This window comes from Tasmannia lanceolata, unplaced genomic scaffold (assembly GCF_043159265.1).
Source record: "Tasmannia lanceolata isolate RefF3 unplaced genomic scaffold, GAP_Taslan_0.1 ptg000003l, whole genome shotgun sequence".
NCBI lineage: Eukaryota > Viridiplantae > Streptophyta > Magnoliopsida > Canellales > Winteraceae > Tasmannia > Tasmannia lanceolata.
Genome location: NW_027518680.1, coordinates 13621549 through 13637822, shown reverse-complemented (window position 1 = coordinate 13637822; position 16274 = coordinate 13621549). Strand labels below are relative to the sequence as shown.

General features: G+C 41.2%; 2 protein-coding genes and 1 pseudogene across 2 annotated transcripts; all 3 read right to left on the bottom strand.

Annotated features, from left to right (window-relative positions):
- Positions 1-230: 230 nt before the first annotated feature.
- Positions 231-2870, bottom strand: LOC143861350 (acid phosphatase 1-like; annotated as a pseudogene).
- Positions 2871-3106: 236 nt separating this feature from the next.
- Positions 3107-3832, bottom strand: LOC143865684 (uncharacterized). Its single transcript, XM_077375889.1, has one exon. It carries the CDS (start codon positions 3830-3832, stop codon positions 3107-3109), a length of 726 nt encoding a protein of 241 aa, XP_077232004.1.
- A 152-nt stretch (positions 3833-3984) lies between these two features.
- Positions 3985-15496, bottom strand: LOC143865668 (uncharacterized). Its single transcript, XM_077375888.1, has 4 exons — positions 13807-15496; positions 11623-13535; positions 7748-7818; positions 3985-4570 (listed from the first exon to the last, which is right to left on the bottom strand). Exons 1-4 carry the CDS (start codon positions 15494-15496, stop codon positions 3985-3987), a joined length of 4260 nt encoding a protein of 1419 aa, XP_077232003.1.
- Positions 15497-16274: the final 778 nt, after the last annotated feature.

The following is a 16274-nucleotide window of genomic DNA, read 5'->3' as shown; positions in this document are numbered from 1 at the left end:
CGTTTCGGTTTTGGTCAATTTCGGTGTCGGTCTCGATTCCGGTCGAAATTTTAAACCATGGTTACAGGCACCCCGGCTTGGGGCATGACAAAAGGTGCAAATCTAAACTTGACAACAAGACTAGAAGCACACAAGAGCAATGCTCCTTTTTTATTTAGGCAAATCTTCTCACAACAAAGTTACTACAGCTAAAATAAAGCATCAAATGACATAAACCATCAAAGGCAACGTCAAGCAATGTAGTACATAGGGTCTGGGACCTGAAGGTACGATTTCCAATGTTGCTTCCAAGAATATCACTCCATTGATCCCCCATATTCCCCAGAATTCTATACCCTTCTTCCACAAGGTTGCTCCTCTGCCGAAATTTGTACATTAGAGATGTTTCCACATCACTTGAACCTCTGCAAAATATTTCCACCAAAAGCAATATACATTGTTAAACAGACACATTGGCTAAGCTTAGAGAAAAAAAAAAACAAAGTAAAGAGAGAAAGAGACCTTAATATGAGCTTCTCGTAGGTGTGATATCCAACGTTGTTGAGATTGGTGGCAGTAATATTTCGTCGTGCTTCGTTTCTCCTTGTTAAAAAGATGATCTTGAATCCCTTATGGACTAATTTCTGGTATAAGTTTAGGCTCTCTGGTAATGCAAGTGCTTTTCCCAGAGCTATCCATTCATTGAAACTGGTTGAGTTGTATTTCTCCACCCTGAAATTACAAGCAAACCCTTAGGATGACCCCACAAAGACCACACTATTCACTGCTAGGCAAAATAGAAATAAGGAAAGATATCGTTTAGATCCATCTACCTTTTAAAATATAAGGTGCAGTACTACATTATTTTTATAGTGTATAATCACCCAATACTACATTTTGTTGCGGGTTCGGCTATTGTCTTTAAACACGTTTGGAGGTCAGCAAACAAAAAAGCGGATGTGTTAACCAAGCAGTGAATTGGGGGGGAGAGTATTCTCTGGTTCGATCATCTTCTCTCGTAGTATAATTTTGTAATTTTTGTTGTCTCTTTTCTTTTTCTTTCTTGTTTCTTCTATCTTGTTTTTGTTCTCTGGGTTGCCCCTTCTCGGGTGCTCCCTTTCATTTAATACAAATCGCTATTTCAAAAAAAAAAAAAAAAATACCCAGTACTGCCCATTCTGCCTCGAGATATTGCAAGATCTTAAATCTCAATGGTCGAGGGAAAAATCACATTATGGTAAGCTTGAAGCCTGACATAGGGAACTAAAGACAACTGTATATTCTTGGCTTCATCTCCAATGGCTAAATCACTTTCCTTTTTTATTGAAGTCATGCAATTTTTGGTTTCACAAGTAATAAATTCACCCTTAACTAGGATTAGTTCGCCCCCTTTTACAATCATCCAAGTGATAAATATGAACCTTTGGTGGGGCCTAACAAGTGAATTGTATAAATCTTTGAACACGGTAGACCCCACTTATACTTAATCTCACTTTAATACTCTATTTGATCATGCACCCTTAGTGGGGCCCAATAATGAATGGTGTAGATCTTTGATCAAGGTGGACACTATAAAAAGTTTATTTTTTCATTAAAAATTACTTGGGCCCACTCGGTTCAAAGATCCAAATCGTTCATTTGTTAGGCCCCAACGTAAATAGGCCTTGCCGATAAAATCATATCCATAGGATGATCCAAACCCTTCGATCAACCTCTAGTCCTCTACAGATTAGAGTGTTAGGATCATCATTTGGAGATGATATTTGAGAAAGGCCTACTTACATTGGGGCCTATGAGGCAGCTTTTTTTTTTCCTTGTTTTTCAGCCTTTTCTAACCCTCTACTCAGCCCTCACCAAATCCTCTCAGGTCTTTCCCTCTACCATCCTCCCTCACCAATGCCTAAACTATTATTCCATTGAAAAAAGGCTGGTGATATTGGCACTGCCATGTTTAAATAATTGCGCAAACTCAGCTTATCTCCTCCTTTTTAATTGGCTTCTGACAGCCTTTTAGGAACTGTAATAACCTTTAACAGCTGTTTAAAACATAAAAGACAAGCTGGATCAGTTCATTTATCAAACAAGCATGGTAGTGCGTTAGTGCCAACATCATTAGCCAAAAAAAAAAAAAATCATGGTTGCCAAACATTGCCTTAGATCTAAAATATGTTATTATTAAATCACCATTGACTCAACCGAGTTGACTCAACTCGACCAACTTCCGTGTCTAGCCGAGTACGATGGAAATAGTAAATCAAAATTAATATTTGTATTTTTTGTGGAAAGTCTATGTAGTCTTCAAGTTAGTTATTCTATGTGGAAAATGTGAGAGAAGCTTCAAGGGTGAAGGCTTAAGGGAGAACGTACAGGTGTCGTAATCTCTTATTTCCGTCCATCTCCTAAGCTCCCTCTCCATTCTCTTACGATCACAACATGCATAAGCGATTCATGGAATTGGGGACAACAGTTTCTAACCCATGAGAGAGAGAGAGAGAGAGAGAGACTAACCCAAATCCATGGTGAGCATAGTAAGGTAGATTAGAGAGTGTAGTCTCATCAATGTCGAAGATCCAAACGTCTTTGCCATTACCTCCGAGTTTCAAGCTTTCAGCATAAAGAACAGCCTCATTTGCCACTACTTTGGAGTCCTTACGGTAGCGATCACCCAACATGTAATTGCCTATATAGGTCTCACAAGACTCAGGAACTGTCTCCCAATGCCGAATGTTGTAAGTCTCTACAGCAAGTCTCCAGCTTTGGCACGAGACACCATCGGAGTGCACAGCTCCGGTGCCAGTGACTGACCGGAGAAAGTTAATTGGATGAGACTCTCTGGCTTGTGAAACTGAAAGGGATGTTGAGAGGATAAGGAAAAGAGCAAGGGCTTCCATGACTGAGGAAGCTATGAACCTCTTACTTAATTGGGGATTTTACAAGTGGCTCAGCTCGTATCTCTTCTCTTTTTTTTTTTTGGTAAGTAAGTTGGGGTTAGGCGGACCCCTACCGGCTAAAATTAATGAGAAAGAGAATTACAATCTAAGGGGGCTCAAAGGCCAACAGGCGGGGAACATGCTCCCAGGAAACAAAAAGAACAAAAGAGACAATAAAAAACATAAGAGATACAGAGCTATGTCCTTGTGTAGGGGACTCCAGCGGAATCAGATGCAATAATATCTTTGAGAGAGATTGGGATGGACGACGGAGGGATGTCTTCTCCCTTGCAAGGGCAGTCCTCTTTTGAAAGGAAATCAGCAGCTGAGTTTGCTTCTCTCCAAACATGAGTGACTTTCCAGTCAACAAAGTCAGCCAGACCAAGGTAGATTTTGTCCAACAAGGTGAGGGCCTTCCATGGGCAGGGGGCTTGAGAGTTGATAATATTGATAGCATTGAGGGAGTCAGATTCAACCCAGATTCTGATGAGGGCTTTTTCCTGAGCCAAAGATAATCCATAGTCAATAGCTTTCAGTTCCAAGATTGTGATGTCGTCTCCAGAAGCAGGAATAGAGAAGAGGGCGAGGACAGAGTTGGGGTCCCTAATGAGACCTCCCAAGGAGGCACCATTAACAGAAAGGGATGCATCAGTGTTAATTTTGGCAACACCGACAGGGGGTTTGATCCAGGAGCAGGTTCGGATAAGATCAGGTTTCAGATGGATAGGGATATTGAAATGGAGAGCAACTTGGAGACTTCTGGGGGAATGATTGTCATGGAGGTGGAGGAATCTAATTCTAGATTGAATCTTGTCGATGATCAAATGAAGAATATCTCTTTTGTGTGTTGGGGTACCTCCGTGGAGTCTTGAATTTCTTTCCTGCCATATACAGTATATGGCTGCCCCAAAAGAGACTTTCATGGCAATGGTAGTTTGGTTTGAGCCCCTGAATTGATTTCTCACCCATGCTTCTTCATCACACAGAGATTTGCCAATTTTCCTTTTGTATTTAAATCTCCAGAGCAGAAAGATCTAAATCCATTTGGAGAAGGTGCATTGAAAGAAAAGGTGGTTTATTGATTCAAGCCCAGAGTTACATAGAAGGCAAGCTTGATCAGTTGTAGTACCCATGGAACACAGACGGTCTCTTGTTGGGAGTCTGTTGCTGATGGCTTGCCATGTTGTGAGAGCATGCTGGGGTATGTTTCCTGAAAACCAAATGGTTGAGCACCAGGGGACTTTCTGCGCTTTGATTCTGACTTCGTTCCAGGCTGATTTTGAGGTGAAAATACCATTTGAGCAAGGTTTCCAAATAGCTTTATCAGGGTAACCAGGATGGATGATTGTAGAAGAAATGATAACATCTGATCCCAGATGCCATTAAGGAGAATGCTACTTAGGTTGGTTTTCTTACTGATATTGGTTAGAAGTGAGGCAGAAGAGGATTGGTTGGATATAGTCCCTTCAGGGTGCCAAGGGTGGTCCCAGAAGTTGATGTTTTCCCCTGTTCCAACAGAGTAGCAAATGTGATTTTTCATGGTGTCCCTGGTTTGGAGGATTCCCTTAAATCCCCATGAAGGATGACTGGGCATCTTCATTTGCCAAATGCTTTGTTTTTTTAAGTATTTGAGTTGGACCCAGTCATTCCATAGGGATTTCCTGTTCGATATCAGCCCCCAGAATTGTTTCATTTGGCCAATACGGTTGGTGTCTCTGATTCTTCTCAGACCAACTCCCCCTTCTCTTTTGGGAGTGCAAATGACCGCCCAAGAGATGGCATGAAATTGTTTGTGCCTATCTTCTCCACTCCAAAAGAAATTTCTCAGGATTTTTTCAATATCATCTAACACCCCAGCTGGAATGTGTAGACACCCCATTTTGCTCTGCTGTAATCAACAAAGAAGTTAGTGTTTTGTTATCCTTTTTCAGTGTTTCCCATTCCCGTGTCCGCCTTTTATGTTTTCTCAATCTTTCCGATCATTCCCGCAATGTTCTGCATTTTTCTTCCCGCTAAGTGTTGAGAAGGATTATTCACGAGAATCCGAGCAAGGGAGAATTTAGACCCGTTTGGTAGGCCTGCATTGAACATTTGTTTAGATTTGAATCAAACAGGGGGCCCGCACATTGTTTTTAATGAAAAATGAGTTTTTGAACTTATTCTGATCCAATAAAAGTGATTCAAGGGGTGCGGTTCACTAGTGCACATTGCAACCCGTTATTTGAACGGTCAAGATCATCAAGTTGTCGCCCATCAAATGAGCGGCTCTGGATCATCTTATAGAAATGATTCTAAGAGCGCGCCAATTCATGACATGGCCCATTAAACGAACAGTTAGGGTCATCTTATAGAAAAGGTTGCTAAATCACTTCGAAGCCCAATTTGTGCCATGGCTTAGTAATTGAACGGCTCAGATCAGCCCGCAAAAATAGCCTATGGGACGCAATCCGTTTGTGCGAAGTGGTCCACCTAATGAACGGTTTAGATCATCCCGTGGAGAAGACTCTTGGAGCACAATGTATTGTGTTGTGGCACATCAAACAGATAATTCGGTTTATCTTATGGAGGTGGGTTGCTAGGTGTAATTAATTGGATGGCTCGGATTAGTCAATGGAGGTCATTTTGGGAGCACAACCAATTTAAATTGTGATGCATCAATTGGGCGGTTTGGATCAACCCATGAAATCGATTGGAGGGGGAGCAACTAGTTCATGTATTAAGGCTCGCATTATTTGGACGGGTCGGATCAGCCCATGCGTCTATGAGTGCACACTCATAATGATCTCAGGTCATTCGGCCAAGCTTGGAGTGGGCCCTACTGATTTTGAGAATCATGGGGGAAGATGCATAATTTAGCTAGTATTGAACGAGTCCATATATTTGAAGCCAAGAGGCATACGAATTTGTTCAAAATTCAGTGGGACCCGCCATGATAGAAAGCTTCTAATAACCTGCAATAATATGGCATTCATTTTGGGAATTATTCTCTTTTGCATGTTAAAAGAAAAAGGAAATGGAGAATTGAAAATCCAAGGGTGGTCCCGAAATGGCAACAAATGAGGAGTGAGAATATTAGGTTTCTACCAAGTTTTAATCCTTTGAAAAACTCAAACCCAATTGGAAATTAAGAGATCAAGAAAATAAATTCAAGCACACAAGTTAAATCTAAAGGTGCAAATGCAAATATAGAGCAAAAGATAAGAGAGAGTGCACCCGAGATTTAAAGTGGTTCGGTCCTCAAAACGCGAGGCCTACTCCACTCCACCAACAAAAACCCGTTGATGGCTTCACTATGTGATCTTCTTAACTTCGGCGAAGATCGGTACCGATTACAAATTCCAACCACCTTTAACCTTGGTGGCGATCTTCACCACGGAGAGTGGGCTACGCTTCTCCGAACACTCGCCCAATACAAGTTCTCGAAAAGAAAGAAAGAACAAAAACAATCCCTCACAAGGGTTTACAAGATGGTAGAAGATGTACAAATTGAGCCTATGATCCAAATCCTAATCTTTGATGATGAGAGGCATAAACAAGTTTGATTCACTCAAAGGATGTTCAAGAAGGTTTTTAGAGTGTTAAGATTGATTATTGTAATGTTTGGAATGCCCATATATATAGGAAAACCAAAATATGACCGTTCAATGGCATTGTGGTAATTCCAGCAAAATTCCCAACGGCCATTTTTCCGACCGTTGTAGTGTTCTCGGAGTTCCGAGAATATTTCTCGGAGTTCCGAGAAAAAATCTCGGAGTTCCGGGAATTCAAACAGAAGATGAAAAAATGTCACTGGACCATTTCTCGGAGTTCCGAGAAAAACTCTCGGAGTTCCGAGAAGCCTATGTCTGAGCAGATTTTCATTTCTGTTTTTTGGGCTTCCAACTTAACACCAAGATGGGATTGCTATGAGGGTTCCAAGGTGTTGGAACTCCACAAATACAATCACTTATATTTTTAGGGTGTGTGTTTATTTACTTAATTATGCCTTTCAAATCTAAAACTAAGATTGGATCTTAATACAATCTAATATAACTTGATCTTCAATGGATTATTCAAGTCTTCATTTGTCTTGGATTTTGATGTCTTTGGCCTTCATGAAGTGGTCCAATGAGTGCTTCTTGGCCTCAATCCAAGCAATGTTGTCTTAGCACCAATGTGATCTACAACTTAGACAATCAAACACATTAGTGATCATAAATCACTTGTGTATTGGAATCATCAAAATAAGATGGGAATGCCAAGGTGGAAACCATTGGGCTTACAAGAATAATATTGGGGAATAGTGGCCTTTAATTTGTCAACACGCCTATACTTGTGCTTTCTAATTTTGCAACATGCCCGTATGGGTGAGAATGTAGAAAACAGCAATAAGGTGGAACCATCCTCAAAAAAAAAGAAAAAAAAAGAAAGAAAAGAAGAAGAAAGAGAAAGACAATTTTTTAAAAGGGAGCAACATTCTATTTTGAGGAGTTTTTCTAAACTCTTGGTCGGGCAAAAAAGAGGATGGGCGGCAGTGTGGAAGGGGAGGAGCTCTCGTCTCTATTCAAGAAAAAAAAAGAAACAAGCTCCCGACAGCTCTCGCTCTCCCATCTCATTTTTTTTTCTCGCAAGCTCTCAACAGATCTCTCTCTCTCTCTCAACTCAAGCTTTTTCTCATCTCTCAACTCAAGCTCTCTCAAGCCCTCTAACCTCTCCTCAAGCACAGCCGAGAGATTGATCTTTTTCTACGAAAACAGAGTGCCGGTTTTGGGGAGAAAAAAAAAACGAAAAAAAAAAGATCTCATTCTCACCCTCATCTTAAGCTCTCCCTCACCCTCTATTTTTTGGCTCTCCCCTACCTTCTCCCACGGTTTTGATTCTCTCTGTGAACCCCTCCTCCACAGCCCATCTCATCCCCACCAACAGCAGCCTATATAAAAAAAAAAAAAAAACGAAACAAAAAAATGTGAAAAAATAGAGTATTGAATACTCTGTTTTTTTTTTTTTTGTTATCTCTCTCTTTCTCTCTTTCTCTCTCTCTCTCTCTCTCTCTCTGTTTCTTGGACTCTCGCTCATTCTCTATCTCTCTGTTTCTCGGACTCTCGCTCATTCTCTATCTCTCTATTTTTCCCTCTCCCTCTATATATCTCTGTTTCTCTCCCCCTCTCTATCTCTATCTCTCTAACTCAATCTCACCTCTGTTATCTCTCACGCTCACTTCCTCTCTCTCTATCTGTCATCTCTCAGTTACCCTCTCTCATTTCTGTTATTTCTCACTCTCTCCTTCACCTTCTCTCTGTCATATCTCGCTCTATTGCTCTCTGTCATCTCTCCCTCGACTTCTCTCTCACTCTTTCTCTCACTCTCTCTCTCTTTCCCTCCATCTCTATCTCTCTCAACTCTCTCTCTCTGTGTCATCTCTCTCGGTCACCCTCCATCTCTCCGCAGTGAAAAAAAAAAGAAAAAAAGAGGAAGAAGACTCAAAGAAAACTACTAGAGAAATCCTCCATATCCCCGCCTTCAAATCTTGTCCTATTCAAATGATACCCAAAATCTCCATCACAGGTAGGTGCACTATTCTCAGATTTTTCCAGGATTATTTGATATTTTTTTTATGTATTTTTGCACGATTTTTAGCATTTAATTGAATTTAATTCAATATTATATGTGTTTGCTCAAAATCACGATCTACATGAGTGTTTCAATTCCGATTCGTCCCGAAATTTAATACACTGATCTATTTAAATAGACTAAAATAACCATCGGATTGGATCGGACATTGAATCAAAGGATTTTGAAAATTTGAGTGATAAGTGGAATTTTATTTAAAATAATGGCTCAGAAATTACAAAATTCGAAAAAATAGCCATCTCAGGATGATCTATTTTTTGGAATTTAAAATTTTTCTTGTGTTCATCATATCAGAACAAGATTAAAGGACGTTTTCCGGAGTCGTAATTTCCTCGAAAATCGTGTTTTTAAAAATGTAAAACTCTTCAAAAATATCTTTACGATGAAGAAAAATAAAATATATACTAAATGCATTCCAAAATTAATGAAATTTCGTGGGAAAATAATATGGTACTGATACATTCTACCATGAATTTTTAAGAATTTTTGGATTCTGTTTGATATATTATTTAATGCTTTCTTTGAAAATTATCAGATTTTGTGAGAATTGTTACTGACATCAGATCACCATTAAAATTCTCAAAATTTTTACAGTAGTCTTATATTTCATATTTCTTGCTATTGTAAAATTTTTCATTTATTTGGATCTTGTTTCCTATGGGATGTAGTGTTAATTTATAATCTGATCTGAAAATTGAAAAATCCGAAATTGATAGAAAATCTCACAGCATGCTACGTTTACTTATATCTTACTACTGTACAAATTTCAATGAATTTAGATTTCTATTTCTAGTAGTTTCTGTGTTATTTTTGCAATCTGGTCTCGTTATTGTTAAATCAAAATTAAATATGAGCTGAATGTAAAAATCTGCAAAAATCTTCCAGTAAGCTACATCCCATCATATCTTGCTTCTGTAGAAGTTTCAATTCATTTCAAAGTCATTTGCAATAATTTCACTTGTAAAATCACTCATATAGTTTAAAATTGATAAAATTCATTGAAAATTCGAAATTAATTAAAAATCATCATAAAGTTTCTAAAGAACCTTGAATTTTTGTCACATATTAATTCCTAAATCCATTGAAATAGAAATTTTAGGATCTTTAGATTTTCCTGGAAAATTGGCCAGTGCATCCATAATCGTATCCCTATTGCACTCGATCTTTGACAATTTGAACATTTAAGCTATAGCATGTTGTTGGCTCCGAGGTTACTGTCCACGAAAATCCTGAGAAATGCCAGGCAATAAGATGCTATAACCTAAGTATTAAATTGCACAAGGAATGAGCGCACGATTCCCTTCCGTGGATGCCATTCTAGGCCAAAATTGGTGAACCCTAGAACCATTGGTATTCCTTAAATGTCCAGAAACCAAAAATCCTTGAAATCTGAAATTAATTAACTTCAAGAATTGAAATCGATTCATCTCGTGTCTTTCGGAACCGTTGGATTACGGTTTCTGTCATAAGAACCCTTAGAGCCCAATTTAGGAACACTGGTGTCGTGTCTTGTCCTAAGTTTTAGGGAGTCTTAGGTTTTAGGAGTCTTAGAGTTAGGAGTCCAGCCTCATCACGTACGTTTGCTATGGATAGCAACCGTGCCCTAGGTCTAGTTACACTAGTCACCCAATCTTTCCCCAGGACAAGCCTAGTAAACTAGGATGTAGGCTAACCTGCATTAGTCTAAGGAACAACTTCCATTTAGATAAGAATCATATAGCATCTTAGATGAAATCCTAGGATAATAAAATCCTCAACTTGAATTAAATAACTTCTCCTAAAACTGTTGAAACAGTCAATCCCGTCTAGGTCGGTGTCTTAGTTGAGTTAGGCATAAGTAGCTTAGCTTAGGTGCACCGAACTACGTCGACTCTGATCCCAGTGAGGCTTGGGTACGTAGGCAGCTTGGATGTCTGATGGCATACCAACCGCGAGTCGGCTCCACAACAAATTGTGGGGTTTTGTATATTAATTTTCTTGTAAATGCTTAATTAAATCACTTAGGATTTTCCATGAAATTAGAATTTTAGGAGAACTTTCACTTAGATTGAATTCAAACCAATTAAGAAATCAAGATACACATCTAGGATTCACATTGAAATTAGATCATAGGATGCATGTCCCGTAGTTAGTACATTAATAGAGAGTTGAATGAGCCATTTAAAATAAATTTAAAAGAGTTAGCTTTTGGAATTGAAGACCGATTATCGGGCAGGAATGGTGCATGTGGTGGATAAATCCCCATACCTTCCATTCTTGCAACCAGGTAGCGAGTCTAGATTTCTGGTTAATTACGGTCCTAGATCTCACATCTAGGTGGCGACTCTGTCAGTCTCTTTTGTGTGGAATTCGGATTGCCTTAGTGATCCCAAGTTCACATAAAAGATGAATTAAAATCAATAATTAAAATGCACACGCCAATCGCGTGGGTACGAGAGACCAAGAGAGAGCGTGGCGGCTCGCGCCCCACCCCTCTCGCGGGATCGGGTCCCACAGAATGTTGAAAGAAGAGGACCAATAAATCTGAAATGAGTTAAGGACGGATTTGATCAGCTCAAGTCTCCCAGCTCGGGATAGGTTTTTGTTGCACCAGGTGGAGATCTTTTTCCTAACTTTAGAAACAAGGGGGATGCAATCAGAAGAGTTCATCCTGGAGGAGGTAAGGGGGAGACCAAGATATTTGATTGGGAGGGTGCCTTCAGGAACTTTTAGAATATCAAGGATGGTCTCTCTACCATGGATGCAGGCTTTACTGAAGAAGATTTCGCTTTTTTCGGTTAATGTCGAGGCCAGAGCACATTTTGAATCTATCAAGGCAACTAAGGATTGCTTTAGCTGTGGATGGGTTTGCATCTACAAAAATCATCACGTCATCTACAAAAAGGAGGTGAGAAATTTTTGTTTTGCCCCTAGAAAATGGAGTTCCAAGAGAGCCAATAGATAGAGCTTCATTTAGGAAACAAGACATCATTTCCATGACAATGGTGAATAGGAGGGGGGATAGAGGGTCTCCCTGCCTCAAACCATTTGAGGAACTGAAGAAGCCTTTAGGGGATCCATTTAGGAGGATAGAAAAGGAGGGGGTGGAGATACATTGAGATACCCAGTTGCACCAAGTATCATTGAATCCCTGTTTGGACATGAAAGTCAAAAGGCTTTGGAGATTTACATTGTCAAAAGCTTTTTGGAGGTCAAGTTTAAGACAGATGGCTTGTTTGGAGTCTTTTGAATGGAAGTTGTGCATAACATCATGGGTAAGGAGGATGTTATCTTGAATGAGCCTACCTTTTATGAATGCTGACTGGTTGGGGCTGATGATGTCGCTAATGACTCCACTAAGTCTAGAAGCTAGAATTTTGGTGATAATTTTGTATAAGAAATTGCAGAGAGAGATAGGCCGGAATTTGTCTGGGGAGGTTGCATAAGCTAATTTAGGGATCAAAGTGATGAATGTGGTGTTTAGCTCCGAGAGCATTTCACCACAATGGAAGAAATTCTGAATAGCTGTTGTCACTTCTTCCCCAATGAGATGCCAAAAAGCCTTGAAAAAATCAGCATTGAACCCATCAGGCCCAGGGCTTTTGTTTCCATCCGCTTGGTGAATGACTCTTTCAATTTCTTCTTTGGAGATAGGGTCGGTAAGGGAAGAAGCTTGAAGGGGGGAGATGACCTTTAAAGGGTCACGGACCTGCCAGAAGTGAGAGTCAGTAGAGTTAAGGGTGTTTTTGAAGTAGTTGACAAAAGATTCTTCAATCTCTGATTTAGAGGTAGAGATTTCTCCATTGGACTTTGTCATTCCGTAGATGTGGTTCATGTTCCTTCTTGAGTTGATGGCTGAGTGGAAGAAATTGGTGTTGGAGTCCCCCAGATTTAGCCAATCGATTCTGGCTTTTTGTCTGACAATGGCTTCCTCTTTCCTTGCTACAATGAGGAGGTTTTCTCTGATGAGTCTTTCTGTCTCTCTGAGGGAATAGTTTGTGGGATCAACGGCAATTTTGGATTGAATTTCATTTAGTTGATCCTTGATAATTGGGAGGGTGATGTCTATTCTTCCATAGATTTTATAATTCCAGTTTTTGATAGCTTGTTTCACCAACTTTAGCTTTCTGACTAATCTGAACATGGGAGTCCCTTTAAGATTGATTTGCCACATTCTTTCGACAACTTCATACAAGGAGAGGTCTTCCAGCCAAACAAAGAAAAATCTAAAGGGGGGGTGATCCCTGGAGGATTCCGGATGCAAGTGGATAATGATTGGAGAGTGATTAGAAATGCCGGGGTTTTTGTTGGCTGCAAAAGACTGTGGAAAAAGGGAGAGCCACTCATCATTTACAAGAGCCCTGTCCAATTTTCTCAGTTTGAGATTATCATTTTTTGACTTGTTAGACCAGGTAAGGAGTGGACCAATAGTCTTTAGGTCAAGAAGGGAGCAATGATCGATGCAGTCATTGAATTCTTTCATGTCTTCTCTGTTAGGATCAGCTCCTCCCAGTTTTTCGCTGATGTATCTGATGATGTTGAAGTCTCCAATTATCAGCCACGGGGAGTTTGGGGGCTTTGATCTGTTGAGGTTGTCCCACAAGGTTCTCCTGAGAATCCCAAAGTTACTAGCATATACAGCAGTGAGAAAGCATGAGGTTTGTGATTGAAGGTGAAGGACAGTTCCATGGATATGATGATCAGAGTCCCCCAGAGGAGTGAAGTTAATGTAGTGGAGGTTCCAGGCTACCCAAATCCTACCCTTGATCACATGAGAGTAGTTGGTAACAGCATTCCAATCGAGGCAGATTTCCTGAATGAAGGGGAGGAGGTCATCCTTCTTAGCTTTTACTTCAAGGAGGCAGATTATCTCAAGGTTTTCAGAGGCAGTCAGGTCTCGAGCAAATCCTCTCTTTGTAGAGGAGCAAAGACCTCTAATGTTCCAGCTTGCTAGCTTGATCATTGGAGTAGGGAAGGATTTTAATGGGGACTGAGGCAGCATCTTGATGGGGGTTTTGCATAGGGTAGGTGCAGGTCCTGGGCAAGTGGGGAGGATTGAGAGGGAAGTTTTGGTGAGCAGGATTGAGAGGGAGGGGGAGTGTGGAGGGGGATTGATGATCCAGACGCAGGGGAAGGGGAGATGGGTGGGGGGATGGATGGGGGGAGGGGTGATGGGTTTGAAAAGGGGAGGGAGATTTGAGAGAGGGTCCGGGACAACACAGGATGTTCACTGGGTCTGCCATTGAGGGTAAGTCCGTGGAGTTATCAGAGTGGGGAGGGGGTTTGGTGGCTCCATTGGCTACAAGACCAGAAGAAGATATCGGTACCTCTTTGCCTTTGCCATTAATTGGGTTGCTCTTTTCTATTTCAGGTCTTGGAGGAGGATTGGATAGATCTTTCTCAGTTCCTTCATCTGTTCCTTCTTCTTGGACCTCACAGAGTAGGATGTCAAATTTGTTTGAAATGATTATGGGTTTATCCTTATTGCTCTCCAGAGTTGTGGTTTTCTTTGGGCTTGATGCTGGATTGGGTTTCTTAGAGTTTGGGACTAGGTTGGGGATGGAGGTTTCAGTGGGGTTTAAAGTTGAGGTTTGGGTTGTCTCATCAGGGGAGGGTAGCATTTCTACTGCTCTCCATTCCTGTTTGTCTTTTGGTTTTTCCTCTCTAACAGATTTTGGGCAAGCTTTGGCGGAATGACTGAAGGTCAGGCACTGGGGACAAGCAGAGGGTTTCCATTCGTAGAGAACTTCTTGAGATTGGGTTCCTTCAGGTGTTTCTATGATTACAGAATCAGGGAGTTTGGCTCCAATTTGTATTTCAACACAGAGTCTAGCAAAGTTCAATCTTGTGCATTCTGCAGTAAGGGAGTCCATGTAGAGGGGGGTGCCTATCAAGCTGGCAATTTTGCTTATCCCATTTTGATTCCAGAACTCAAGTGGGAGACCTGGGAATTTGATCCAAATAGGTACTCTGGTTATTTTTCCCTGATCAAGAAGACCTTTAGGGGTCCATCTTTTGATGATGAGGGGTTTTCCAGCATAGGAGTGATTTTCTGTTTCAAGGACAGAGATACAGTCTTCTGGGCAGGAGAACTTGAAGAGGTAGAATCCTTTATGGAGAGCCATGAGGTGCATTTCTCCCTTGAGTTTCCATTTCCTTGTGAGGTTATCTTTCAAATTCCTGAAGTACGGTCTTTTCCCAAGAAAAAAGCCAAGAAGGCAGTTCCTCCATTTTTCACCTCCTGTACTGACTTCATCAGCTCCGAATTTAGCTTTTTCGATTCCTTCAGGAGAGACATGGGGGTTTATAAAATTCAAAGTAGGAGGGATTGGAGAGGTTTCCTTTTGGAAGAGGGTACTCCAAGGTCTCATGAGAGAAAAGTCAGGTTTAGTGGGGTTTTGAGTGTCTGTCCCCCGGTTAGAGGGAGCTCCGGGGGAGGTGAGTATTTTAGACAAAGGAGGGGGGTCAACATATGGGGATTTGTGGGCCTGAGAAGTGGCTGTCGGTGGTTCAACAGTTGGGGAGTTTTGGACTTTGAGTGTAGCAGATGGAGGGGTGGTGGAGAACACAAAGGTGGGGGGAGTTACATTTGAATTTTGGAGAGGGCGGGAATGGGTTCCAGGATTCGTCTGGGGATATCGGTTCAGTGTAGGGGGCGGTGGGGCTGGTTTGGTTTTGGCAGGGGAGGTAGGTGAGCGCTTTTCACTCAGACAAGTTCTTCGCGCAAGAAGTTTTGGGTTGGAAAAAATTTCCGGTAGTTTCCTGGAGGGGCCAGAGGGTTTACCGTGAGGGGAAGGTCGAATCAGTTTTTTGTGCAGACGAGTTCCGGTTTTAGAGTGGGTATCTGGATTATAGTCTATGGATTTCCCCTCAATCGGAGAGGAATCAGGGCACTCAAGGAATCTGTTCTTTGGGATTGAGTAGGAAGGCCAGAGGGTATCTTCTTGCCCAGAGGGTATGGTCAGAGCCACACCAGGGTTGGCTTCATCTTGCTCCATTCCAAGACATTTAGCCTCCTGAAATTTGTCACGAAGAGAGCCAACAAAGTTAAAAAAAAAATCAAAGGGAGAAGATTGCAGAGGCCAACCTTCCCCATCAACTCTCCGGGGAAAGGAGGTGGGTTGCTTTCAAGGGTCGGGAGGTTCCATGTCTCAAGCGGGAGGTTCCATGTCTCAAGCGGGAGGTTTTTTCTCTTCCAGCAACCGAAGGTCAGATTGCACGGAGGGAGAAAACAGCAACACCGGCGAGGCCGTCGAAAAACAGCAACGGTGAGAGAAAATGGCGATGGCGACTCGTCTCTCTTTTGAGGCTCCTTATAGGTCCTTTATATAGAATTTGAGGGACCTATAGAAAGCTAGCAGTAGTGATAATGATATTGCCACTCGATAGAACTAGGCATGTGCAAAGTACCTCATTTCTGGTCAGCAAGATTTTCTATGCTGTGAGTTCAGTGAAATCCAATAATTTTTATAAAGTACAGTGGGGCCCACTTTATAGGATGATCCAAACGGTTCAATTGTTGGGAAATAGGATGTATCCAAAGATCATTTCCATAGGATGATCCCAACCCTCTGATGTGTAAGGGGATTGCACACATTATAGAAACCTCTATAGATTTGAGGATTAGGATCATCCTACAGAGATGATCTAGGAGCTACAACCTATTTATGCTGTGGGCCAATAAATGAACCGTTCGGAGTATCCTATGAAGTGGGTCCCACATTAGCATTTTGGAAAAAAATGGACTTCACACGTGGCAAATAGCAGATAAAAACT